Below are 27,707 nucleotides of genomic sequence, written 5' to 3' on the forward strand. Positions count from 1 at the left end.
GCTCAGAAGAACAACTAGCACCTCATTGTCATCACGGCCAGAAAACCGACGCCGGCTTCTCTTAATGCTTTTCTCCGGGCCCGCCCCTTTTGCTACGTCATCCAAGAGGTGGAGCCTGCCAGGCACCGACTTGCTTCATTCGCGTAGATACCTTCGTAGCCTCTGGCGTGTTTACTGGGATCGCTGAGAGAGAGAGCGAGAAATCGCCTGGGCAGCCGTAGAGCTCCCCGCCCGCTTCGCTTTACACATGGTTACACAACTAGTCGCCTTTCTTTTTTCGGGTGGGGGTGGACAGTTTGTATAAAGGGGCTTGTCATTTTCTCCTCTTTGCAATTTTGCCCCCGTTGGTCGGAAAAGCAAAAGAAGGAATCCTGGATTTTGGCTAAAAAGGTAGAGAGCAAGGCTATTTTACCTAAATTAGATAAAATTGTTAATAAAATAAGTATATGGAAATCTGACTCACTACCTGAAAGCAGAAATTGCAGTAAAGAAAGATTCTGTTAACTTCATTAACAATTGGCCAAACGATTTTTATATCAGAAAATCAGAGATTTTTCACAAAAATGAATGCTTGTGTTGAATCCATTTTAGAACCTGAATCAAATTAACACCAATTGATTTTTTATATATATATTACCCCTGGCTTGGAAAAAATGGGTTAGCATTTCTTATCAAGTGTGGGTAATTTTAAATCAGAAAGCCGAAAGGAAGTAAACACTTGTTCATAGCAAAGTAGTTGGGGGGGAAAAGAGAGACATAATGAAAATAGGAAGTAGAAGAAAGTGGGAGGTGGATGTTGCCAGATGGGAGACAGATGTTGAATAAAGCAATAGCTAGGACACAGAAGCAGCCACTGAAGGGAGGGATGGTTGATACTTTTCTATGGTTATGGTTGGTTAATATATGATATGTAAACAAATACATAAAATGCTCTATAACATCTAGTGGTGAGGCTATTTCAATGCATTCAAGTTGATTTTAAATTACCTCAGGTGGGAAATTATAAACTAATGACATGTTTATAAAGAATTAGATACTGGGGCTGTTTTCTGCTTTGTCTTTTTTCAGGAAGCAAGGATTGTTAGCCCAGACACCTCCATTGGAGTTTGCTGTCCACAAGTTTTAGCCTGGTGATTGGGTCCTGATAGAAAGCTGGTATGAAGAAAAACTTACTTCAGCCTGGGGTCATCCCTACCAAGTCCTCCTAACAACTGAAATAGCAGTTTGAAAGAAAGAAAAAGGGTGGAGCCAAAAGAGTGGAAAATAATTTCTGGAGAAGACCCACTGTGAATAAAAATTACCAAAAATTGATGTGGTCATTGTGGGGGTGAAGAAATAATAGCCTGGGTTTGTTTGTGATTTTTCTCATTGCAGGAGTAGCAGCTTTTTGGCTGTTTTGATCTGAGTGGTGACCTATGTTATTCCATCCAAGGATTCCAGAAGAAGCTGTGGACCTCCACATTCTACAAACTTCTACATCAGTGTTTCTCAACCTTGACAATTTTAAGGCATATGGACTTCAACTCCCAGAATTCCACAGCCAGCAATGCTGGCTGTGGAATTCTGGGAGTTGAAGTCCACATGCCTTAAAATTGTCAAGGTTGAGAAACACTGTTCTACATAATGTGTTGGTTCTGTGATTGCAATTGAGTTACTGAATGTTGTTGTTGTTATCACTGTTGTGATTGTGGACCAGTCTGTCCCTGTGTGAAGGACCTTGTAACATCGTAATAGTGGAGGATTGGTTAAAAATATGTAAAGGTCTGACATCAACAGAGACTCTTTATCCCACATACCCAATTATAGGAGAAATTGAAATTTAGACAGCTGAAACACAACCTGACCTAAATTCAGTTACATTGGGAGATAGTGATATTCAAATTCCACGGGATGTAGAATGGATAGATTTAAGGTGTATACAGGCTAATCAAACATACAAATCGAATGGCCTGGGAGAACCGATTAGCATTAGAGATGTTGTTAGCAGAGAAAGGTGTTTCTGTAATGGTAGGAGAAAAAGGATGCTGTACTTTCATTCCTAATAACACAGCTCCTGATGGAACTATAACTGGGGCTTTGCAAGGGTTAACTATTTTATCAGAAGAATTGGCTACCAACTCTGGAGCGGACACTTCAATAACAGGAATATTAGAATCATGGTTTGGGAAATGGAAGAATATACTGGTGCCACATCACTTCTTTTATTGCCCTTTTTGGAGTTTTAGTAGCCTTGGGCTGCTGCATAATCCCCTGTATAAGAGGACTGGTACAGAGATTAATAGAAATTGCCATTACTAAAAGAATGCCTTTAGGAGAACCCCCACCATATAAAAATGAGGAAATGATGTGTCTGAGGGATAATGATGACGAAGACCAACAGGAAAGTCAGATACTGGAAAGTCACAGAGAAGTAGAACAAGAACTATCAGAGTGGATGTAAACTCCTTTATAAGTGGGATCACTATAGCTTAGGCTTGCTTGCCAACTTATTAGTATAAATTGTAACCCATATATGCAAAGTGTATTCTTGAATAGCGTTTGCATATTAAAGTCTTTGCCCATCTTTCCAAGTTACACAATTTCATTTACTATTTTTATCATTTATATAAAACTGGTAATCACTGTTTTTCTCTCATTTCTCTTTATATTGTATTATTTTTGAAATTTATGCTCCTCATTGTATCATACAATACTAATATATGTTCAGTTTCTCAGTCAACAACCTGGTATTATCTGCATACAAAGTACACTTATAGACCGAATCAATGCATATCTATTGTCACTATAAGCATCTCTGGTACATTTATCTATAAATACATTCAGCAAGTAATGAACATCACACATCCTTGTTTTATTCCCTGCCTAGAGTTGAACAAGTCATTAACCATTTTATTTATTTACATATATGTTGTTGTAGGACTGGCAGACTGGGGGAGGGGTAAAAAGAGGGATCAGTTTAGATGTAGCCATAAATGAACTAAGTCCCACCCTACCTTGATTGCTATCGAACCTTATCTAGTTCTAACCAAGTGTTGACTGTTACTTGGAAAGACTCTTCTTCATAAATTGTACCTTCATGTGTAGATGTTTTTTTCTCCGTTCCTGACATACTTCCATCATGTACTGTTATTATATTTAGCAAACAACCACAAACTCCGCTCATCTCATATCTCTGCAAAATCAACATAGATACATTTTCTTTCATTCTTCAGGCTCTAAATAACCCATTTCTTTTGTACCTGTTTCACCTACACCTACCCATTCATTTCAGCTAGCAATATAATGTTTCTCTGGATTGCATTTATTTAGAATACCATAGTTTTTCCCAAAACTCGTATCTGGTTCTCCCATTATCACCATTCACACTAGAAAGTAAACCCAAAGATGCTTTTTCACTCGGCAACTGGACTTCAGTGAAAAACATTGAAGACATTTCACTTCTTATCCAAGAAGCTTCTTCAGCTCTGACTGGATGGTGGGGAATGGAAGGGTTTTTATTCCTTGCAGACAGCTGGTCATTTGCATTTTTTAGAGTCGTTGAGGCCACCTGAAGCTTTATGTATGTCATCAGAGTCACCTGAGTAGAGCAAATGGGTGTGGAGCCTGCTTGAAACTGTTGGAGATAGATGATGTTGTATCCCTCCCCCTTTGTTGAGGAGGGCTGTTTAATTTTGACATAGATGGCCTTTTTGACCCCTCTTTCAAACCAGCAGTCCTGTCAAAAATGTGGACTTTGCTGTCTTCGAAAGAGTGGCCTTGTCTTTTAAATGCAGATGGACTGCTGAATCTTGTCTTGATGGGTTTGCTTTCCTATGTTGTGCCGTGCGTTTATAGAGTGGTTGTTTTCTTTCCCCAATGTACAGATCTGCACATGGCTCACTGCACTGTACTGCATATACCATGTTGCTCAGTTTGTGTCTGGATGCTTTATCCTTGGAGTGGACAAGTTTCTGTCTTAGTGTATTCTTGGGTTTGAAGTGTGCACATATGCTGTGTTGCCTGAAGATCCTCCTGAGCTTTTCCAATATTCTTGCAATATAGGAGGGGGTGAGACCAAGGTGGGCGCCAGGGCCTAATCTACCGGAGGAGCTTCACCAACCCTCCCAGGCCATGTAGGGCCCCCTCGAATGGCACAGGCTGCCTGGGGCCTTGGGGGCCAGGCACCTGGCCCAGTCCTCAAGTTCCCAGAGCCCCTGGCCTTGCCTAGCCCTGCTTTCCTGGGCGGCTGCCCAGCGCATCCAGCGGGCCAAATGGTGTGCCTCCCCTCCTGCGCCTCTGCCTGTTACTTGGAGGGTCGGCCGAGCAGCCACAGCACTCAGATCCACCTGGCAGGCTGCGGCTGCTGCTGGGCATCGCATGTTCACCACCTCCTGTGCGTGTGCCCACTCTGGCTGGGGTGGGCCGGAGCTGGTCCTTCACCATCCCCGGGCTGGCCCCATGGGCCACATCTGGCCCACAGGCCTTGAGTTTGACATGTCTGCTCTAGTGCATCTAATTCTCAGAGTCAATCTCACTTACTATGGTGGAAAGGGTTTAAACCTTAAAGAATTAGCTTTGCCAATAATGTCTGCTTTGCCAGTAATAGGTGCATTTGCATAAAACTATAATATTATATTATTTTTCTCTCATTCCAAGTATTGAAATTTTGCTTCAAGTTTATATATAGCTGGATACTATGCTGATTGTATAAAGTATATTTTAAAATTCCATTCTTGTCAGTACGATATAAAGTATATTAAGACAGATTTGACTGGTATTTAAAAATATTTTGTTTTGTCTTACAATTGCTAAATATTAGCATCCATACTTGTTGGTTTGATAGTAAAAAATGGGTCACATGATATAAATTGCATGTTGCTGTATGACTTGGACTAATTATATAATAATGTACTGTAGTTGTATATCATTGTAAAAAGCCTATGATAAAAACACTCATAAACCTCTGTTCCTAGAAAATTAATTTTTTGTACACATACACACAAAATTTTACATAGAATGTGTGATTTTTTTTGTTTCAGTTATTCATCTTGTTAATATTCATATATTCCTAGAATTCATACTATTTATAAATTACTATATTCACAGCGACAAATTTTAGTATTTTTAACAAAAGCAAAGAACAATTAAATGTGCATAAAGTTTTACTAAAAAATGAGAGATTTTATAAACAGTATTTACAATTTTACTTGCTGAAATATTCAGCATTTCAAAACCCAACCAAGTGAGTATTTTCTCCATTATCATAACACTTAGTTCCATATTAACTATATAGAACATTTCAGTTTTCTTGAAAATTCAAAATTAAATACCGTTACTAGATACGTTGTTACTAAGGTAAAATTAAAAAAAAAAAAACAAAGAGGAAAGTAGGTAGACAAAGATAAATTCAAAGCAGGCTGGCTATTTAGAACTCAAAGGGGGAAGCTAAAAATGAATAAACTCCCATAAATTAGGATAGTGAAAATGTGTAATAAAATGTATTTTGGAAAAAAAAAACCTCTTTCATTCTAGAACTTGCGAAGTCTTATTTCAGTAGAATCAAGAAGATACTGATTCTGTAGAATCAAGATTATCTGTGGTTTTAAGATAGACTATCAAAAATAGAAGGAGCAATTACTATAATCCTAGAAGTCTTTTAGCTTCTTCACTTTGAGCCAGAAGAGCTTCACTGGCGTATTTTTGAAGAAGTTCCATCTTCTTTCTTCGGACGAGAGCTTCCTCAATCTGTTAAGTGAGCAACATTCAATTTGAAAACTTGCAAATTGGAAATTCTTTAGTAAAAGTAACTTAAGAAAATGACAGCATGATAACAGAATTAATTACTTAGATCAAAAATTACTTTGCCCATAGAACCTAGAACCTCATTTAGTAAAAACAATGCAAGTTACAATACTATTTTTTCAGAAATGAGTATAAAAATTAGTAAATTGTTCAACTGCAGCACCTTGCAAACACACTTACAAAAAGTGTTCATACTATGCAAACAATCAAAACATAACTTGCCAATTAGATAACCTACATTTTAATTGTTTGCATTGTATGAATACATTTTAAAGGTTCTAATTTCCTCACTAATACACTAGTGAGCCTAAAGATTATACAGATCTATCCTTGTAATGGCAAATCAAGTTTTCATATCAAAGGAAAGAAGGAAGGAAGGAAGGAAGGAAGGAAGGAAGGAAGGAAGGAAGGAAGGAAGGAAGGAAGATAATGACAATGAGGGAGGGAAGGAAAACATAATGAGGAAGCCAACAGCAGGAAGTTAGACGTTCATTCTACTCTCATGGTCATTCTGTTTTCTATATTTAGGAAAAAGACGATCTTTAAAAGAAAGACCCAACAGGGCAGAGGTTGTCTAGTAATGAATTAAATTCCTAATGAAGAAAGTGGCATTTTTACCATCTCTCCCTTTATTTCCAAGCGTACGTGAATACCCAACTATCAACAGGAATAGCATTTAGCAATAGCTCTTAGACTTATACCGCTTCACAGTGCTTTACAGTCCTCTCTAAGTGGTTTACAGAGTCATCATCTTGCCCCCCAACAAACTGGGTCCTCATTTTACTGACTTGGGAAGGATGGGTAAGCCTTGAGCTGGTGAGAATTGAACTGCCGAACTGCTGGCAGCCAGCAGAAGTACCTGAGTACTGCATTCTAACCACTGCACCACCAACGCTCTATTATAGTATATTCTGAGGAAATCCTCTTACTTCGAAATGTACTAATTGTTTTGCTGCAACTAGTGCACAAATCTACTTCTTTCAAAGTTAAACTTCTTGTATATCCTTTCTTCCTTCCTCATTAATTCCTCTCTCTTTCTTTATCCTTCCCTTTCACTTTTTTTTCCTCCCTCCCTCCCCCACCTTTCAAAGTTATGCTTCCTGTATTCCCTTCATGTGCAAGTCCTTACCTCCTGTTGTGATGGTACTGGGACGTGAGCAATAAACTTCTGCTGACTATCCTCACCATCGGTTTTCGTTCCATTTTCTTCATCAGACTGCAAAGCGTTGAGAAAATGTTGAATTAAAAGTTTGCTTAGCAAATCATTAGAACTTTGTCTCAAAATAAATAATTACTTGCTCCCCTGACTGCACTTCAGCCAGAGTCCAGCCAGAAATCAGAATTAATTATATTCATGGTGTATAACAGTGTTTCCCAAACGTGACAATTTTAAGGCATGTGGACTTCAACTCCCAGAATTCCACAGCCAGCGTTGCTGGCTGTGGAATTCTGGGAGTTGAAGTCCACATGCCTTAAAATTGTCAAGTTTGGGAAACACTGGTGTATAAGGTAGCATTGAAAAATGCAGGTGTGTCCAATTGTGAATATGTAGCTGCACATTTATAATTAATGTTTTTTTATCACTCACGTAGCTGCACATTGTTAATTGTTAATCTTTTTATCACTCACTCTGTTAAGTATATAGTGCAGTGTTTCTCAACCTTGACAATTTTAAGGCATGTGGAATTCTGGGAGTTGAAGTCCACATGCCTTAAAATTGTCAAGGTTGAGAAACACTGATATAGTGCAATATATAGTTTACTATGCGTACTATATAATATATAGTATAAAATTGGAAACATATAATACCTCGTTGTCATTTACTGCATAGATGTTTTCTTCCTCCTCCTCCTCCTCTTCCTTGTCACCTCTTGCGAGATGTGCTGCTTTCTCTGCCTTCCACCTTTCCACTGCTTCTGCAATAACTGGGAAAGCAAAATAGCCACATTTGAAAGTTGTATCGAAAACCGCAAACTACTAAGATATAGCACAGTGATGGCGAACCTTTTAGAGACCAAGTGCCCCAAAACTGGCCCCACCCCTGCCATGCCCAACCCCACTCTGTCCCAGCCCCTGCCCCGCCCACCCAGCCACCCACCACTTCCATGGCCCGCCGCAGATCGTTCAGGCAGTCCAGCAGAACCATGGCAGCCATGCCCTCCGTCCGTACCCCACAGCATCATCTGCGTGCAATGGGGCACGAGGGCAGAGTCTTGTCCCTGCTGCCTGGCCGCCATGTCCTTGGCTGTGCGGCTCCGTGTGGGCCGTGCTTGGGGGTGAATCTCCTCCAGGGGGGGCTGCTGGTGAGGAGGGGGCTGCAGGGGGAGGCAGGGCTGGGGTGATGGTGCGCATGCTCACAGAGAGGGCTTTGAGTGCCGCCTCTGGCACGCGTGCCATAGGTTCGCCACCACTGATATAGCAACTACTCATCATTATAGTGGACATTCTGTTTATCTCTTTAGGATAAGTAAATATTGACTTGTTATTGAAGTTTGTTTGCTACCTTAATTATTTTTCTATGTATGATATATATATGCTTTGTAGATGATTATGGGAATATTTAATATTCACTCTGGTCATATCAGAGTGTACCAACTTTCTTTCAAAAGATGACCCAGCGCGTCACAGGGTTGCTTAGTTTTATATTTACCCCCTAAAATATAAGCAATTGTGCAACTCAAAACTTATAAAAGGGAAAAGATCAATACTGTGGTGGTTGGAGAAAAAGACATTTGTAAGCTGTAAAAAAAAGGGGGGGTGTTTATAATTTTATTTGTAATTAAGACTTATATAGTTGTTCAATTCAACACAGACTCTGGGTGACATATACATTTAAAAGCAAATGCTTATACTGAACAAAAAGTAAATGTGATAATAAATCTAACTCTAACATACCCAACCCAAAACATAAACTAGATCGGTACGCCAATGCCAGAATTTGGAGAAAAAAATGTAAGTTTTCAGAGATCATTTAAAGCCTTGCAGAGCTAGAAGAGTTTCTCTTAATAGGACCTATTAAACAAATCAGTGAATATCTGAAAGAACATAATATACCAAATGAACAAGAACTTTTAATAAAAGAAGGAAAATATGATATACTGGGTATAATTGAGACCCAATAAAGTAACAGTTGAAAGGTACATAATTGGCATTATGTACCTTTTTTTTTTCAAAAGGAAGAGAAACAGCAGAAATGGAGGAGTTGCACTGAATATTAAAAATACCCATGTCTGCTTAGAAATCCAAATTAATTAACTTGATGAAACAGTACAATGCATCTTGGTTAAAATTAGAGAAGGAGCATCTATACAGGCTTAAGCATTTTAGATTTGAAGACAAAAAGATTATTTGGAAGATGTGGGAACATGAATCTAGCACCATTTTTCAATTCCTTAGGCCAAATGTTTTATTGTCTAAGATCAGGTAGCAGATAAAGAGGGCAGCCATGTGGTCCCAGGAAAAGGTGCTGCTGCTTTAAGGAGTTGAAGACAGGTGTTCGCACCCTTTTGCTCTTTATTCTAGCAAAAGCTGCTAGATTCAATGACACTGAAGCATAATAGCAGGTTGAATCTGTCTGCGTTACCTTCAGATAGTACTTCTGATTGCTAATGTCTGGTTTAGGAGACAACATATCCCTATTTTTAAGAAACAAACAAAAAAAAAAGATGAGTGGGGCGAGATCCATGAAATTATAAATCAGTCTCACATGAGGACCTCGGAAGACTCTTGCATGAATTATAAGGAGACTGACCCATATGCATCTGAAAAAGCAACGATCTTGGATTTATCTTAAACAAGTCTCACCAGGTTAGTCTTATCTCATGTTCTAATTGGGTAACTTCCTTAGTAAACTGTGTAAATTCAACAGACATAGTTTCTTGATTTCAGCAAAAAATTTAACAAAGTATCCTCTGACACCATAACTAACAAACTAGTTATACTGGGCTGGATGGCATGAAATAATATACATAGCTGGAGTGAAAACTGTACTCAGAGCTTTCTAATGTTTCCTCATCATACTGCAGTGAGGTATTCAGTAGTGTTCGGTCCTGCCTCAAATGGTACTAATAGGTTTAAAGAAATGGACTGCAGGAAATTAAATGAAATTTAACAAAAACAAATGCCAATTTCTTTGCTGAAGAATACATATGCACACAAAGGTATTTGCATAGATGTGAAAAGAACCTTAGAATAATAGTTAATTGCAAAATGAATTTATTAGATCTAATTCTGAGTTCCACACTATGAAGGATTAGACTGAAAGACAACGAGCATGATCCAGGAACGAGAAATTAGTTCCTATGAAAGGAAATGGTAACATATAGCCTTGACAAGACTGGGTACAAGCAAAACCTGCTCTCTATCAATCCGAAAGTCAAAATATAATAATAATAGTAGTAGTAAAGTTGGAAGGGACTTTGGAGGTTATCTAGTCCAACCCCCTGCTCAGGCAGGAAACCCTACACCATTTCGGACAAATGGCTGTCCAGTCTCTTCTTAAAAACTTCCAGTGTTGGAGCATTTACTGCTTCTGGAGGCAGGCTGTTCCACTGATTAATTGTTCTCACTGTCAGGAAGTTTCTCCTTAGTTATAGGTTGCTTCTCTCCTTGATTAGTTTCCACCCGTTGCTTCTTGTCCTGCCTTCAGGTGCTTTGGAAAATAGCTTAATTCCCTCTTCTTTATGGCAGCCCCTGAGATATTGGAATACTGCTATCATGTCCCCCTTGTCCTTCTCTTCGTTAAACTAGACATACCCAATTCTCGCAACCGTTCCTTATATGTTTTAGCCTCCAGTCCCCTAATCATCTTTGTTGCTCTTCTCTGTACTCTTTCTAGAGTCTCAACATCTTTTTTACATCGTGGTGACCAAAACTGGATGCAGTATTCCAAGTGTGGCCTTACCAAGGCATTGAAGAGTGGTATTAATACTTCACGTGATCTTGATTCTATCCCTCTGTTAATGCAGCCTAGCACTGTGTTGGCCTTTTTGGCAGCTGCAGCACACTGCTGGCTCATATTTAGGTGATTGTCTACTAGGACTCCGAGGTCCCTCTCACAGTTACTACTATTGAGCATGGTGCCACCTATATAGAATAATGGGTTTAAGATATAGGAACATAGCTTTTGGCAGAAAAATCCTAACATTAAAGTAGACTGAAAATGGAATTAGAATCAAAAGAGAAGTAAGCTCCCTTTCTCTTGGTGCTTCAAGTGGTCTATACAGGTACTGCATCTAAAGCATCTGTTGGAAGTGTTTTAATCTGGATTCCTATATCTAGCAGGGGACTGGATTAAATGCAGCAAGTCCTCAATTTACAAGCACAATTGAAACCCAGATTTTAGTTGTAAGCTGTTGCAGTCAAAACTCAGGTTACAACATGACTGGACTCTATTTTGAGATTGTTTTTACAGTTGTTAAGCCTGGCACCACTATCGTTAAGTGAATCATATGGTTGTAAATCTGAATCTATGTTATCCAAAGGGTGTTTTTTGCCAAATGTGATCATGTGACACTAAGATGCTGCAATCAGTCATAAATTTGAGCCAGTTGTCACCTGCCTGAAATCATGTGGGGTAGTGCAGCAGTCATAATTTGAGGATGGTTCATGAGTAAAATTCCATCATTACTTTGGATGGTCGTTAAGTGACTGGCCATAACTCAAGGATTATCTGGGGGTCCTTTCCAATTCCACAATTCTTTAAATCCATCTCATCTTATTATCTGTGTAAATCTTTGAAACGCAACAGTATTCTGAATTCAAAAGCAACACAGCAAAGCGCTCTGTTGATAAGAAGTAAGTTCTGCTAGGAGATCACTCACATTCACTTATAGAATTTTAACAAAATTAAAAGAGGCAATTTAGTTATTTCCTTATTTCAAGTCATTTAGTTTTATTTAGGCCCGTTCATTTTTAAAACACATGCATTAATTTCCTCTGTATGCATGTGATAAATGAGGATCCACGTTCTGGAGTTAATTACCATGACAGCAGATTCAGCCAGGATTACCAATACATGGCAGCAGCATTTACCGGTACTAAACTGCATTAAAAACATCTGACTCCTTCACAGAAAAAGGCTATACAATACAGGCATTAGGCTAGAAAATAAGGGTCATTAACCTTCCAATCTTGTTTATCAGCCATGGTACTGAAAATGTTTGGTACAAGAGATTATGTTTTAAAACTAGATGCAAATGTAGAGAACCAGTTTGGTCTACTGGGTAAGGTGTGTGGCTAGAAAGCGCGAGACCATGAGTTCAAGTCCTGACTTAGCCATGAAAGCCAACTGGGTGACCTTGGGGCAGTCACTCTCAGCCCAACCCATTTTACAGGTTGTTGTTGTGGGGAAAATAGGAGTAGGAAGGTGTGATGGATATGTTTGCTGCCTTGAGTTTTTTGTAAAAATAATAAAGGCGGGAAATACATACATACATACATACATAATTTTTTTCCATAACAAAAATACTGTGAAATAGGTTGAGCTAAGAGAAAGTGACAGACCCAAAGTCACCCAGTGAATTCCATGGCTGAAGGCAGACCACAAGCTGAATTTCCCCACTGCTAATCTGACATCTAAACCACTACGCTGTGGGTTGTATTAGTGGGGGAGCTGCACCTTCAGGTAGAACAGTGGTTCTCAACCTTTCTAATGCCACGACCCCATAATACAGTTCCCCATGTTGTGGTGACCCCCAACCACTTATACATCACCGGGTGCCAGGGGCATGGCCAAACAAAAGGGGGAAAAATGGCGGACAGCCTTGTTTGGCGACCCCCGTGAAATGGTTGTTCGACCCCAAATGGGGTCCCGACCCACAGGTTGAGAACCACTGAGGTAGAATGACAACTTCATGTTCTCCTTGGAACAATGAAGAAACTATTTGTTTTCTTGGTATCCCAATAACAAAGAAAAGAACAGTGAATACAGAGATAGGCTTGCAGGGAGCTATCAGCAGTCGGGGACCAAGACTATTTGCTTGCTTTAAGTCTTAACAGGTTTTCTGTAGGATAGAAATTCTACCGCTTGCGAGTGCTTCAGGAAGACCAAGAGCTTCCTACTTATTTAAGATAGGTCCGTTTGGTCATAAAATGCTACTTCTCCATCCAGTGTAGTAATTAGTAAGAATCCCTTAACTCACAATTTAATCATGAATGAATAAGTGGGTCTGGCTCACTCTCAGCTGAGTGAGGACATTTTCAGTCTACTTAAAGCAATTCTTTTCAAAATGCAGCAATGTGCATGATCCATTGAATGAAAAGATGAAGTAGTAGTAAGCTTTTGGAATTTATACCTCTACTGAAAAATTCTATTTGAAAATCTGGACATATACATCTGGGATAAACCATCAAGATATTGAGATTCTGCTGATGTACCGCTATCTACTACCCAACACTTCTTTGTATATCTGAAGTGACCTTTAAATTGATTGTGCTTACATTGTCTCCTTCTAAATTTAGTGTATTGGGGGGACATCTAATGTTGGTGTCTTATCAACAGGAGCAGTTGGGGATTTAATGATTTCCAAAATGTTTAGGAAGTGTACTCTCAATTTAATTTTTGGTGATCAAGATAAATTTTTGTTTAAGAGTTGGCAGAATACTCTCACAGATAAATCATTCCCATGAAAAACTGAAAATAGAAAGCTCCATTAAGAACTTTAACTCACTGGAGACTAATGAACTCTGGAGTGTTCTAAGGCAGGGGTGTCAAACTGCCAGCCCGTGGGCCGGATGCGTCACGCCAAAACCGCGCCCACCCCATTGCCGGCAATGGGAAAAATGTTGCAATACATCACGACACGTCACTTGACGTCGCGAGTTTGACACCCGTGTTCTAAGGAGTTTTCTGTTACTACAGCTGAGCCTCATCTTTTTGTGGAATGGAGTATTCTGCTCATACATGGGAGTTAAGAACTATTTGTGCTTTGACATCTTGCTAAAAATACATAGAAGTTGCAGATTAAAGCTATCACTGCTTCACGCTAATGCAAGTCTTACTGCAAGATGCCAGTAAAGCTAATGACAGTGAGTGACATGATTATTCAAAATCTGATGAATAATCTGATTTCTAAATTATCAAATGAACTTTCAACAGATTCCAAAAGTACTTTACTTTTTAGAATGGGACATGATGGTCGTACATACTTTAAATGCAAAAAATTTGAGTTTAAATTCCTAGCATTTATAATTCTTTTAGAAAGTTATCTAGCAACCTGCAATAGAGAATACAACAATTTGGTAGCCAATTTTGTTATGAATCTGATCAATGTCTGGAACATAAAACAGCCAAAGCTCTTGATACGATTTCTCCCAACTGATCTTGCTTTTAGTTGAGTCCTCCAAGTGGTTAAGTAACAGAGGAGATCCCTGGAGTACCATGGAGTAAGAGGAAGACTGAATCTCACAGAATACAGCTATAAGCTCATATTCAAGAACTGGAATATTTAATACAAGTCATTTCTGGCTACCAAAACCCAGAATAAATGCTATTATCAAAAAGCCAACAGTTATTTCCTATACCTTTTTTTTCATGTTCCTGTTCCAGTGGTTCGAGGACACCATCATCCTCATCTCTGTAGCCATAGTATTCTGCATCAATAGCTTTCATGAGTTCAGCTCGAGTTTTCCGTGGAGGAGGAAGGGCTAATGGAACAAATTAAATCGTTTCCAAAAAATAAAACAGAAGCATAAACGAGCAAATTTTAGGTCACAGGTTCAATTAAAAGTTTACTAGTGCTTGTAATCAACTTAATCAAGCTAAAGGACTTCTTGGACAGAGTACTTCTTATACTTATTTTTACTTGAGTCTCTTCTCAAGATACAATCAAACTCTCTTCTTTTTGGATGATTTGAATAGTGCAGCTGCTGTGTTTGCTACTGTTATATAGATACCCATGTTCTATCATTTTATCATAACCTGAAGTTATCTAAAAAAGAATTAAGATGTTGCACCACCCATGCTATTTCATAGAAACCTTCCCATTTTTAAATGCACGGTGTCTTATATTTGTTAAATTGAAGAACTGAAAAACTGAACTGAAGAAGCTTCTGGATGAGAAGTGAAACATTTTCAAGGAAAAAAGCAAGAAATTCCAGTTGCCTTTTGAAAAGCATCTTTGGGACAACCATGTCCTGAATGACTGAGAATCTCCATACACATTTGACAAATTTGGTTATAATCATTTTGAAATAGTCCAGAAAGGCACCAATTATTTATTATGGAATTTATATATTTATATTGTGGAAGAGATAAGAAGTAAAATAAAAGATAACATTACAGGCATTCCTTGGGTTAAGAATACATTCCGTTCCTAACTCTGTCTTTAACTCAAATTTGTACATAAGTTGGAATTTGTACCTATGAACAAGGACAGCATTCTCCTTTTTTGAGCTGATGAACTGCTGAAGCCATGCAATATTTTTATGAACCCCTGAAACTGTGCATTTTTAATACCCACAAACTCTGTGTTGTGGGCCAGATGCATCCTTTCCCAGATAGGGAGGCTCTCCACTCAGTCATTCAAGGGGCCATCCTTGAAAAGTATCTATAATCTTCAGCTGGTGCAGAATGCAGCTGCACAAGCTATATTGGATGCTCAGAGAAGGGCACATGTAACACTTGTGTTCCACAAACTGCACTGAGTGCCAGTTTGCTTCTGGATCCAATTCAAGGCTTTGGTTTTGTCTTATAAAGCCCTACATGGCACGAGGCCAGGCTATCTATGGAAGTGCATTTGTCCCATCACATTAGCCCACCAGCAGGCCAGGCAGGGAAGATATGTTGCAGACCCCATCAGTTAACACACTCCAATTGGCGGGGTCTACAAAGAGAGCTTTCTCTGCCATTGCCCCTGCCCTGTGGAATATTTTCTTCCGCTGGAGGTGAGACAGGCCTCCGCTCTCCTGGACTTCCGAAAAAGAGTTAAAACATGGCTCTGTGACCTCACAGGAGTAGCTCAAAGGAATATATAGCCATGGGGCTGTTTGGGGCCCCGAGAATCCTCCCTTCACCTTTTTAATTAACTTTTAACAGGTCTTAATAATTCTTGCCTCCTTCTAAAATTTTAATTCTAGCTTAATCATTTTTATATACTATTTTTTATATTTTGACGTTTTATTGTATAGTTCCTCTTTGAGGGAGATGGGCGATTCAGAAATGCAAAAAAACCCCCCAAACAAACAAATAAGAAAACTGTGTAGCTTCAGTGGTTCATCAGCTCGAGTAAGAACATTTTTAATAATAGGCAGCCCGTTGTTAAGTATGGGTTGTCTGTAAATCTGACTTTCTTAATACAGGGTCTGCCCATATTGATTCTCTGCACCGGAGCAGATAAACTATTGTAATCATGCTTAACATTATATGGTGGGCCAAGGAATGTAAAGACAAGATTGACTGATTAATTGATTAAATTTCATTCATTTCTAAAACAACTCTGGCTTTACAAGATCAAAAAACAGGAAAATAAATTACCTACATTTTATCTTAAAAGAACTTTAAGCACACAAACATTTACATGCAATGTATTACCATTACAGTAATAGTCCAATCAACATGCAGATACTTACGTTCTTTTTCAAAAAGCTCTCGAACGCCAGGTAGGTCTTTAGCTGCTCCAAAGTATTTATAACCTCTGTTTCCTGGAACTTCTTTTCCTTCATGGTCAAGCATTTTAGGGCCAATTCTCTATAAAATGTTTTATTTAAAAGGGAGATGAGCCGTAAATTTAAAAAAAAAAAAATCCCTATCTATCTCTGTAGACAAAATTTTAACCAACTGATGTGACCAGGATCTGCCCAAATTGTACAGGGGAGTAGTCAAAGAAATTATTTCAACAGGGAGACTAAAATATTTGAACTTGCAATTTGTCTGAGTGGTTCTTTTATCAAATATTTTATTAGCAACTTTGGAATAATACATTTATACTTTTTGCACCTCCTCACAGGGATTACTGCATACTCACTGCATAATCAGGTCCTCCCAGCTCCTTTATACGGACCTCCCAGTGTCCCTTCTCTCTTAGGAGTTTGTTAATTTCATCATTCAAATCACGAATTCTGAATTCACCTAAACCAGCTATTTTTAAAGAAGAAAATACAGTTTATCCTGTGGTCTTTTCAAACCGAAACAATATTGTTTTCTATCCTGAAAATCTCTGGGAATTATAAAAGAGCTATCATATTGCTTTACTCCTTTCAATAACTGCTTCTGGATAATGGCCCTCAAATTATTTAAAAATTTTAGTATGTTTTAAATAAAAAAGGCAAATCCTCTCAGATGAATTACAATTTAAATATTTATATAAGTTTGCTGAACAGTATCAGGCCAAGGAGGATAGAGGGAGAAAAGGGTAAAAGAGCACATTTTACAGATATTTTTGAATACCGGCATCAATTTGCCCTCATAAAATTGGTACCATACTTCTTAATTAACAACTAGGAAAAGGTGCAGATTTAAATATTACTGAAAATTAGATTCTACAATTGCAGAAGGATACTAAGATTACTCCCATCATTAGGAACTTACCATTTTGAATTTGGGCCACTTTCTTGGAAATTTCACCAATAATCTTTTGAAAAGAGACAATAAGCTACGGTTAGTTCTTTTCTTCGAAAGAGTAGCAAAGTACTGTTTTACACTGTGACATCTCATGTTTAGAACTATAAAATTCTTGGTTAATATCTGAGCTTGGTAACATCTTTTCCAATTAGCAAATTTTATTAAAATTTTATTTGCGAGCTGCTGCTCATTTCATCAGATGCAATATAATCAAATATCATATACATAGCTTTCCTCCTGTACTGGTTAACATCTGTACCATTATTCCACTTTGTTAAAGTCTGCAATGTTTGACTGATAGAAGGGAGGCCAATTATTTTAGTGACCACATGTATAACACCCAAATGAGGTGATTTTAAATATTAAACATTAATTAAAAATATTTCCTCAACCCATTTATACTGCTTAGTTTAAAGCGCTAACAGTAACTACAAAAGTTAAATGTTTATATTTTAATTTTATTGCTCCATTTGAATATTGAAAAAGAATTGGCTGAAAGAATAAATATAAACAATACCTTTAACGTCACATTAAATTTTAGTTTTAGCCATTTGTGCTTTTAGTGTACCTGAACAGCTAGGTGACATTTTATATGTTAATACTGAATATATGTCCAATGCAACACAGTTCGTGTTAATAGAATCCACCTATTTTATTTATTTTGAATACAAAACAATTCTGGATCAAAGCCACTGTCTTTTAATTATTATTCTGGTTTTCTTTATTAAACAAAATATCTGTATTTTACCTAATTCATCAAGCAGTTGCCCATACATCTTATGCCATCTGTCAGACTTGAATATTTTTTGTTGTTACTATAACTAATATATTTGTTATTTTACTGTACTTTAACCACAAGACCTCTCTCCCATAAATTAAGCTATTTAATTCATCTATTTGTTCATCTTCCCTATGTATAAAATAATATGGCTTTCTTATATCACTTGTGTTTATGTCATGTCTGAAGTATCTGTTCTCTTAACAAATTTGTGTACACAGAGCAGACACCCTTGGATCTAATGATATTTTAAATACTTACATTTTTTTCACTTCCCAATAGTGCACTGCAATATGGCGGTTTTGTACCTCAAAGTAGGTGACATAACAATATTTCTTTAAGCCTCTAAAGAAAAGGAAGTAGAGGTAGTCCTTGAGCTACAACCGTAACTGGAACCATAATTGCTGTCATAAAGCAATGTGGTCCTAAAGCATGACATCACATGACCACATTGCTTAGTGATAGCAATCTAGGCAGTTCTGGTTGTTGTCCTAACTCAGGCAAGTGGGCCGTTAAGTGAGAAGTGGAAGGAGTTTCTAGTAAAGAAGGCAAGGGTGCCACAGGGAGAGGGGTAAGACCTTAGGAGGCTCAGCACAGGCTGCACACAAGGGAGTACTACAGTGCAGTGTAAACTCAGGAAGGCTGGAGAAAAAGAGCACAGGGGACATATGTGCATGTGAGGGCAAGGAGGCTGGGAAAAGGAAGCGCAGGTTGCATGTGAGAGCAGAGAAGAAAGAGATGCAGAGTACGTGAAGCTTAAGGAGGCTGGGGCAAGATGGCACAGGAAAACCAAAGAAAGAGTGTGTGAGGTCCGTGTGAGTGCAAAAAGGCTGGAGAAAGAGGATGCGAGATGCGTGCATAGGAACCTGCGAGCAAGGTTGGGGACAGAGGGCACAGGGTAAATGCAAGCAAAGAGGCAGAAAGGAAGGTGTGGTGATGTGAGTGAAGGCTGGGGATAGGGAAGACTTATCTGAGTGGCTTGCAGCCTTCCCTGCCAGCTTCCCCATTGACTTTGCTTGTGGGAAACCAACAGAGAAAGTCACAAATGGTGATCACATAGGCATGGAATGCTGCAACCAATCACAAGTGCAAGCTCGTTGACAAGTGCTTTAATTTTGTTCGTGTAATCACAGAGACGCTACAACAGCCAGAACTTTGAGGACCAGTTGTAAGTCTCTTCATTCAGCACCGGCACAACTTTGAATGGTCTCTGAACAATTAGTCATAACTCAAGGACTACCAGTAAAAATATACAAACAAACTTAATTTTACAGATTTAAATTTGATACATGATCTCAAAAGAAAAATACCTGTCGTCTCCATTTCTCAGCTTTGGGCAATTCATTGCATTCTGATGCAAGGAAAGGTCTTCTTTCCTATTGAAACAAGCAAATGCATTACCACTATCCTAGCATTAAGCTATGTACTTTCCAATAACTTATTTTTGTTTACTTACATAGCTGATGTATATACTTTCTTACATCCATGACAGGTTGGATAGAAACATAATAGCTATATTAACTTAACAATCAATTGAAAGAAAACTTTGTTGCATAAATGTTAAAATTAAGGATCACATGGCTATCTAATGATATGGGTATGACACTGAGTTCAACCCGTGATGATAGAATACTGTATCAATGGACAGCCATGTGATTCTCAATTTTAATTTTTATGCATAGATCAAAATGTCAAATAGCTGATTTTCTGCTAAGAAAATTATTGAGTTGAAAGTGAAAACATATGACTATCTCTAGTTGGTTTCAAAAAATAAATTTATCAGAATGTTGAGTGTTTCAGAGATGCTTGATTTCTATAAAGCACATGACTTTGGCTTACAGTACTGAAACAAAGGCTGCTCTACAAGAGACTAGTCTACATTATTAGAAACTTCCTGTGCATCATTCTCAATTTTTACTTGAACATTTTGTTTTTTTTTATTTTTTTTATTAAAGAGTTTTATAAATTTTACAAAAAATAAGAAACAATACAAAAACAAAAAACATATACAAATAAAAAACAAACATTACCCAACAAAACCCCCCTTCCCCCACCCCTACCCAAACCCCCCCTTCCCCCCCCAGGACCTCCCAGAGCAGAATATAGGCTTAATTAAAGAAAAAGTTAAAAAAATTTATAAAAAAAGAATATAAAATAGAAAATATATATATATATATAAGTTAAAAATTATGAAAAAACTATATAATATTTTTTATATCAAATTTAAATTGTATGAATTTTATCCATTTATCCCAAACAGCAAGAAATTTCTCTTGCGTTTGTCCCTTTAAGAAAGCCGAAATCTTTGCCATTTCCGCCAAATGAGACACTTTAAGAAACCATTCCTGCAATGTAGGCAAAGATTCCTTCTTCCAATATTGTCCTACTAACAGCCTCGCAGCTGTTATCAAGTTTAACATCAATATAACCTCCTTTGTGTCACAATCAGTAACTATACCTAACAAAAATAATTGTGGAGTAAATTTTACCCTCCTTTTAAAAATTCTCTGGATATTCCACCATATCTTAATCCAGAATGCTTTTATCTCTCTGCACGACCACCAAATATGATAATAAGTAGCGTCCATACAACCACATCTCCAACATTTAGGTTGTAAGTCAGGGTACATAAAAGACATTTTTTGTGGATCAAGGTGCCATCTATAAAACATTTTATAAAACCAAATTGTTCAAATCTTATGTTATAGTTTAGTGGTTCTCAACCTTTTTAATGCCGCGACCCCCAACTGGTCGTAAGTCGAGGACTACTCAACTGGTCGTAAGTCAAGGACTACTCAACTGGTCGTAAGTCGAGGACTACTCAACTGGTGCAGCACCGTTTGCAGAATGGGATTTTGGCGGGCTCAGCAGGGCAGAGACAGCCTGGACAATTCCTATTGGCTTTTGAAAGACAATAGGATTAGACTCTATTCAAGAGAGTCTATTCTATTGGCTTTCAAAAGCCAATAGAATAAAAGGGAGTAGCACAGCTAAGGAAAAGGGGGGGAAAATGGCAGACTGCGTTGTTTGGCGACCCCCGTGAAATGGTCGTTCGACCCCAAATGGGGTCCCGACCCACAGGTTGAGAACCACTGTTATAGTTAATGGAGATTTATATTACTTATTTCAGATCTGTCCCACAAATTATGTGGGATCTTATTTATTTATTTTCATTTTTATTCAGCTGCAGTCAACTCGTCTAGTAGTTCATACAAGAAGTTTTAAACACTGACAGATGTAGAGATAAAATAAAAACAGTTAAAACACAAGCAATCTTGCATATCTTCTTTGTTCTGAAGAAACTTTTTAGAACCAATTTTGCATATGTCATAAATCCTAAAGTTGCCTATTTCGTGATAAAATTTTGCTTCGTATTTAGCAAAATGAATATGCCACGAGAAGATCACCAGCATGAACAGAATGACTATCTGCAGAAGCAATCTTGCTTAGATATGAAAATTGCTAAATATTTTATTTTGTTCCTTTTTTATTTATTATATTGAATTTCAATCAATGACTGCAATAGTGCTTTCATTTAAATCGCACATGCAAAATATATATAACATCTACAAAGCTGGGAAGAGAAGATAAATGTATATATTAGAACATTACATAGCAGCTAACTTTAGAACTCAGTTTAATGTTCAGGTATCACATTATTAAGCCAGGGCATTCTCCACATGCATACAAACAAAGCAAGAAGTCTCTAAATAACCAGTTTCAAAACAATATCAGCACAAGCCAAATTATTTCACAAATAATCCTGATGGAAAAAGCAACACCCTGAGCCTTTTAAAGAGGTATGGCCATCTTGATAATCTGAGCAAGTTGGGAGAAGTGCTCTATGAAGTGCTCCTTCAAATGGTTTGCATTGCCCAAACACTAGCACATTAACCATAGTGATCATTACCACAATTTAATCAGGAACTTTGTGATATATATTGTGAAAACGTTGAACGGCTATTTACAAAGAAAAATATCTTGCCAGTCCCAGCTTTTTGGGGTGAAATTGAGATAAAATAATTTCATATCAATCAGCCAAGATTAACATCTGCATTTCTAGATTGAATTGCTAATGTTATTTTCAAGAGCCCATTTGTATGCCTTCTCAATGGACAGTAGTCTCTGTATTTAAATGTATAGTTGTTTATATATGTTTAACCATGTTGATACCTTAACTTTTCCTTCTTCTAGCTGAGCTTGGCGAAACCTTGCCAAAGCAGTCCTAAAAGGAAGAAAATTTAGTTCAACATCTGTTGTTTAAAAATGATTTACAAACATCAATTTAGATGATTGGTACTGGGTAAATAAAGAGATCAACGTATTTCTGTAAAGCAGTTTGCATTGATTATCTGAAAAGTTGTACAGACTTTAGTTACTAAACATAGAAAAATGACTTAAGATTATAGTCGGAACCTTTTAAAGTAGAACCTCATTGTTTTAAGTTTTTTAAAAAATGTCCTTGTTCCTTAAAAAATATTTTAAATATAAAATTCTAAATAACAGACAAATATCAAATCCTCCCATTATATGAAGAAAGAAAAACAAAATTCACAATGTGATTAAGCCTTATAAATATAAAAAAATGAAAGAATGCCAGGATCTTACCGGGCTAATTCTTTCATATGTTCTGTGCTAGATTATCCAACAAATTTAAGCTTTCAATACACCTTTTAAACTGTATTTTGTATTCTGTAAGTTTATTTTTCTCTTTGGAAATGGAGATTAAAAACAACTCCCCACAAAGACATGTTGGTCTACATTGGCCTACAAACCAGTCATATTTTCTTAATCAAAGGACATTGAAACTACAATACATGTGAATATCCTGTTTTCTCCACTAGTATTTGGAGGGAAGTGGGATTTTATTTAAGATATATAGTGGTTATTTCCCTCAATCATTAAAATGCATGTGTAGAATAAATATAGCAATTAGTTCAACTGTTAAAAAACAGGCTGACAATTTCTCAGAATTAAAAAAAAAAACAAAATTCAAATTTACTTACATGGCCTTTTCTGCATTTCGAGCCTTAAAGAAGGGAGATAATTGTTATTTGTTTTAAATGAATACTAATAAAATGAAGTTTGGAGAAATTTTACAAAAAGAAATAAAAAATCCTGTTAGATTAATACAGTATGAACATCCAATACTTCCAGTGATAAGAGTTGCAATTATAATTTCACATATGTGGCTCTTCAGAAATAGATTTGATCATTACTAATTATTGAGTTGTGAGTTTATGTTCCAGCCATTCATGCTGTCACATCTGATGTGAAACTAAGGAGTTTGGTCTAGTGGCTAAGGCACCAGCTAGAAAACAATGGCCATGAGTTGAAGTCCTGACTTCGTCATGAAAGCCAGCTGGGTGACCATAGGCCAGCCACTCTCTCAGTTCAATTCAACTCACAGGGTTGTTGTTGTGAGGAAAAATAGGAGGAAGGTGTGCATGATATGTTCACCACTTTGAGTTATTTTTGAAAATAAGGGTAGGATATAAATAAATGAATAAAAAAAACTAAATAACTAAAGACATTCCCTATTGGTCTAATGCAGGGGTGTCAAATTGCCGGCCCATGGGCCGGATGTGTCATGCAAAACTGCGCCCACCCAATTCCCGGCAATAGAAAAAAAGTCGCGATACATCACATGTCACGTGACGTTGCGAGTTTGACACCCCCGGTGTATTGGGACAACTGGATTGATGCCATTCTAGCAGTCAACCATAACATGATCAGGTATCCAGCAGAACATAATAGTGCACAGAACTAAAAATCATCAACTAGGAATATGAAAAACATCCAAAACAAGCAAATAATTGTGCTTGTGATACTCATGACAGAACTGGTTTGTTTGTTTTTTAAATCTAGAAATAACATAGTTGATAGTTAATAAATTGCAGGATTCAAAATGAATTTTATTCCTGCAATTTTAAAAGAGTAATAGCCTGGTTCCAAAAGAAAAATAGCATTAATGAGTGTGTGTGATCCACAGAATAGTGAAATAAAATTGCTATGAAAAATCCAGTTATACACAATTTTTTAAAGAATTCAAGGGCTATTATTAAACAGTACTGGACACTAGTTACTATCCACTCATAACAAAATTAGTGTTTTAAAAATATGTATTTATCTTGCTGCACTCTTATATGTTGGCAGGTCAAATATTATATTGAGCTGCTAACTCTGCACAAAACTACAGATTTTCTGCAAGCAATCTTCAATTGCAAGTCTTGTATTTCCCTTCAGACCTTACAGACTCATTCTTATACACTTGAATCTTCTCCAAATCTAATCCCATTATACAATGGTATAATTGTGTAAGACAGCTAAGGACGATAACTTCTGTTCGACTCTCTCCCATGCACTTCCAGAAGAGTGTTCCTTCACATGTGCATGCCTAACCCCGGCCATATAAAAACGAGCAGAAAGTCAAAAGAGTCATGAAGACAAAGCACAGGAGAAGCTATTCTGGAATCCACGATCCAACACGACCCTCGCCTCCCACCCACTCACCATGGTTGCAGCCGCGGCAGAACACGACGCTACCCCAAAACGTGACGCCCAGCCGGAAACGTATCTTGAAAAACACGGCAACCCGGAAGAGATTGATCTGTAACCGACGGCACTAAGTTCTCCTGCCTTGTACTCCTTAACAGCGACTTCCGGTTGTCTGTTGAAGTTTGAGTAGACTGCCACGAATAGGCAGAAGTGCTAATAGCGTATATAGACTCTTATATAAGAGCTCTGATATGCTTAAGAGATTTCGTCGTATCGCCTCTCATTCTAGCACTGATTGATGTTTTCCAAGCAGGACCCCTATTCGTTTTTCGGCCACTTCCTTATATGCCATCTCCCGCCTAAGAGCGAACCGTGCGGGGATTGTCAGGAGTAGCGGAGTTAAAATTAAAACTTGGGGGAATTGGCGGGCTGAGATTTACAGAAGTACCTGCCTCTGAAAAAGGGAGTTAGGAGAAAACTTAAATAAAGGAAAAAGGAAAACCTTTGCTTGTTGAAAACCTGCGATGGATTATCTTTGTTTCTGTTTCTCCTTTATCCTTTTTAAAGTAAAGTTAAATTTACTGTATTCTATAAACTTACTTTTTATTTGTACTACTTTTGTATTTGTGTGGATCAGAGATGCTTTCATGTAAAAAAACAGCGTAAAAATGCAGTGTTGTTGCTTTTAATATCTCTATTAGTTGAAGCTTTATAAACAAGTGCAGGTTTTAAGTTTCCAAGAATTCTTTACTAGTCATTCTGATTAAAAATCCAGCTTCTAATCGTGGATCACTGAAACAGAGGCAACGCTGTAGTTATTGGATTAATAGAAGGTACTTTCAGATATAGTTGAATGATAAATGGCTCTAAGCTTTTTAACTCGCAGGGTACGAAAGTAAGGATCCTGCTCTCATAGGTAGTGTACTATTTTTCAACAGGTTCGTTTCCTGATTCGTCACTAATTTAATGTTGGTGTTCCAAAATCTTCAACTTTTAGGTGTGCTGCATTTGTCATACTCTGGGTGACTACACTCTATAGTGGTGAGATGCTTTGGTATGTAATCAAAATTTAAGGACTATTAATCAAGATAGAGTATATAACGTCTTTGCTAGACAGAGCACATAAAGTTTTAGATTTAGTGGCCTCTCTTAGCAACAATTACTTTAGATAAATGATCTCTGTATCTGTTGACCAATCCTGCACATTGAAGATTTTTTCTTTACTGTGGCTGCTTCGCATAAACTGCTTGCTTCAGATCATACTACAAACCCTGTAAAGGTCAGGGCTTTGACTTGGTCATTCCAAAAATGCTTCAGCTATTCATTCATCTGTAAGATTTAGTTGTTCTGGACCTTTCTGTTGCAATCACCAAGTCATTTAAACTTCAGACCATTGATTTCCCTAACATTCTTCTGTAGAGTATGCTGATGCAATGCAGAGTCTAATACTCTCACTGATTTCAAGCAGCCTTGATGCAGAGGTTGAAAAAAACCCCAAATCATTATCCCATAGGGATGGGTTTCTTTTGTTGAAATTGTTTCATTTTTTTCTAAACATACAATTTCTCATTCGTGACACAAAGTTGTTTTTATCTGTACTCAGAAAATGTTTCTAACAATCTGCCCCATCACCCAGGTTGTCCTTTGGCAAACATATTTCACTGTGCTTTTTAGAGAGCAGTGGTTTCCAATTGGATGTTGTCCAAGTGAATTCTTGTTTGCTATTTTTCTGGTCTCATTAACACTGACATGAGGCAATATGAGTAACATGCAAATTGTTTGCTATTATTGAGGATCCTTGTGAATTTCCACAGTTGTATCTTATTGGGATAACTTGCTGGACATACCATTTGTCAAGAAAGGAGTGATGGTGTTGCACCACTTTCTAGTCCTGGTTTGGCAATGGTTAAAATGCAGTACTGCAGGCTACTTCTAGCTGATTGCTGACTGCCAGCAGTTTGGCAGTTCAAGTCTCACTGGCTCAAGGTTGAATCAGCCTTCCAAGATCAGTAAAATGAGGACCCGGATTGTTAGGGCAATATACGGTCAACCGCTTAGAGAGGGCCTGTAAAAGCACTGTAAAGCAGTATATATGTCTAAATACTATTGCTATATTTTTCAGTGTTTCACATACTTCTTGAATTGTTTTCCCATTTAGGAGATAGTTTTTTAAAATCAGCTCTTTTGAAGCACTGGCTGGATTTTGTTCTTATGATTGCTCACCAGTCAATGGACCTGGCAGCTGAGTGTGAGGAATCAGATGAGGGGCCTGGAGTGACATCAGAGGAAGGCTCTGAGGAGCTCCAAGACTTAAGTCTGACAGGGAGCCTAGCCCCTCTACTTATGCTCAGGCTGAGACACAGCTGTGCTGGGAGCCTGAGTTGAACAGTGATGAAGAACAATTGGGAAACATCCAGGGTGCACGAAAATGCTGGCAAGAAAAGAGAGGACAGAGGAACACAATAGGGCACCTCCAAAGGCAAAGGAGAAGACATTAGGAAGCCATGCCTTGGCTGCATAATAAAAGAGAAGGTGTGGGAGGTGCTGGTTGCCAAAGGCAACCGTTCATGTTGAGGCCTGAGTTTCTGTGAACTGTGTTTGTTTACCTTGGACTGATTCAGGTGTGAGAATAAAAGGGGTTGGTTTTTTCGTGTGGTTTCTGCCTGCTTGTTGGAAGAGGGGTTTCTCCTTGTGAGCATAACAAGGACTCTCATAGGCTGGGACAGAACAGTTCTATTGCTTGTGTTTGCATTATATTGAATCCCAATATGAAGTGGTCACTCTGGCCCAAAGTTCAACTCTGTCTATCACTTCTTCTCTATTTATAAGGATTAGGTCCAGTATAGTTTTCCCTCTAGTTCCCTCTTCTACCTTTTGGATGACAAAGTTGTCAGCTAGGTTGGTTAGGAATCTGTTTGATCTCCCACTTGCTGCAGAATTTTGTCTCCCTGTTGATATCAGGGTAGTTAAAGACTCCCATTACCACTGTGGTATATTTCCTACATAGTGCTATTGCTATTTATGTGATTGTGAATTGATGGAAGCGAAATTCTTTAGCAGTGACTTTATAGCCTTCTCCATCCTCCTCAT

The 27,707-nt window shown here is 37.8% G+C and overlaps 1 protein-coding gene across 1 annotated transcript; it reads right to left on the bottom strand.

Moving 5' to 3' along the window:
- Positions 1–4,945: 4,945 nt before the first annotated feature.
- On the bottom strand, positions 4,946–24,829 carry LOC120307627 (pre-mRNA-splicing factor ISY1 homolog). Its single transcript, XM_039342556.1, has 11 exons — positions 24,633–24,829; positions 23,126–23,148; positions 22,293–22,344; positions 19,430–19,495; positions 17,309–17,351; positions 16,746–16,858; positions 16,351–16,468; positions 14,305–14,427; positions 7,591–7,706; positions 6,911–6,997; positions 4,946–5,724 (listed from the first exon to the last, which is right to left on the bottom strand). The coding sequence occupies exons 1-11, from the start codon at positions 24,633–24,635 to the stop codon at positions 5,617–5,619; spliced, it is 852 nt and encodes a 283-aa protein (XP_039198490.1). The 5' UTR covers positions 24,636–24,829; the 3' UTR covers positions 4,946–5,616.
- Between the last annotated feature and the right edge of the window lie 2,878 nt (positions 24,830–27,707).

The sequence above is a fragment of the Crotalus tigris genome, unplaced genomic scaffold (genome assembly GCF_016545835.1).
Source record: "Crotalus tigris isolate CLP2741 ecotype Arizona unplaced genomic scaffold, ASM1654583v1 scf7180000017799.356649, whole genome shotgun sequence".
Taxonomy (NCBI): Eukaryota; Metazoa; Chordata; class Lepidosauria; order Squamata; family Viperidae; genus Crotalus; species Crotalus tigris.

Coding starts and splice junctions, on each gene's coding strand:
- LOC120307627 (XM_039342556.1), bottom strand. Junction 16,859..17,308: donor AGTGGCCCAAATTCAAAATG/GTAAGTTCCTAA, acceptor CTTTAAAAATAG/CTGGTTTAGGTGAATTCAGA. Junction 16,469..16,745: donor TGGGAGGACCTGATTATGCA/GTGAGTATGCAG, acceptor AACATTTTATAG/AGAATTGGCCCTAAAATGCT.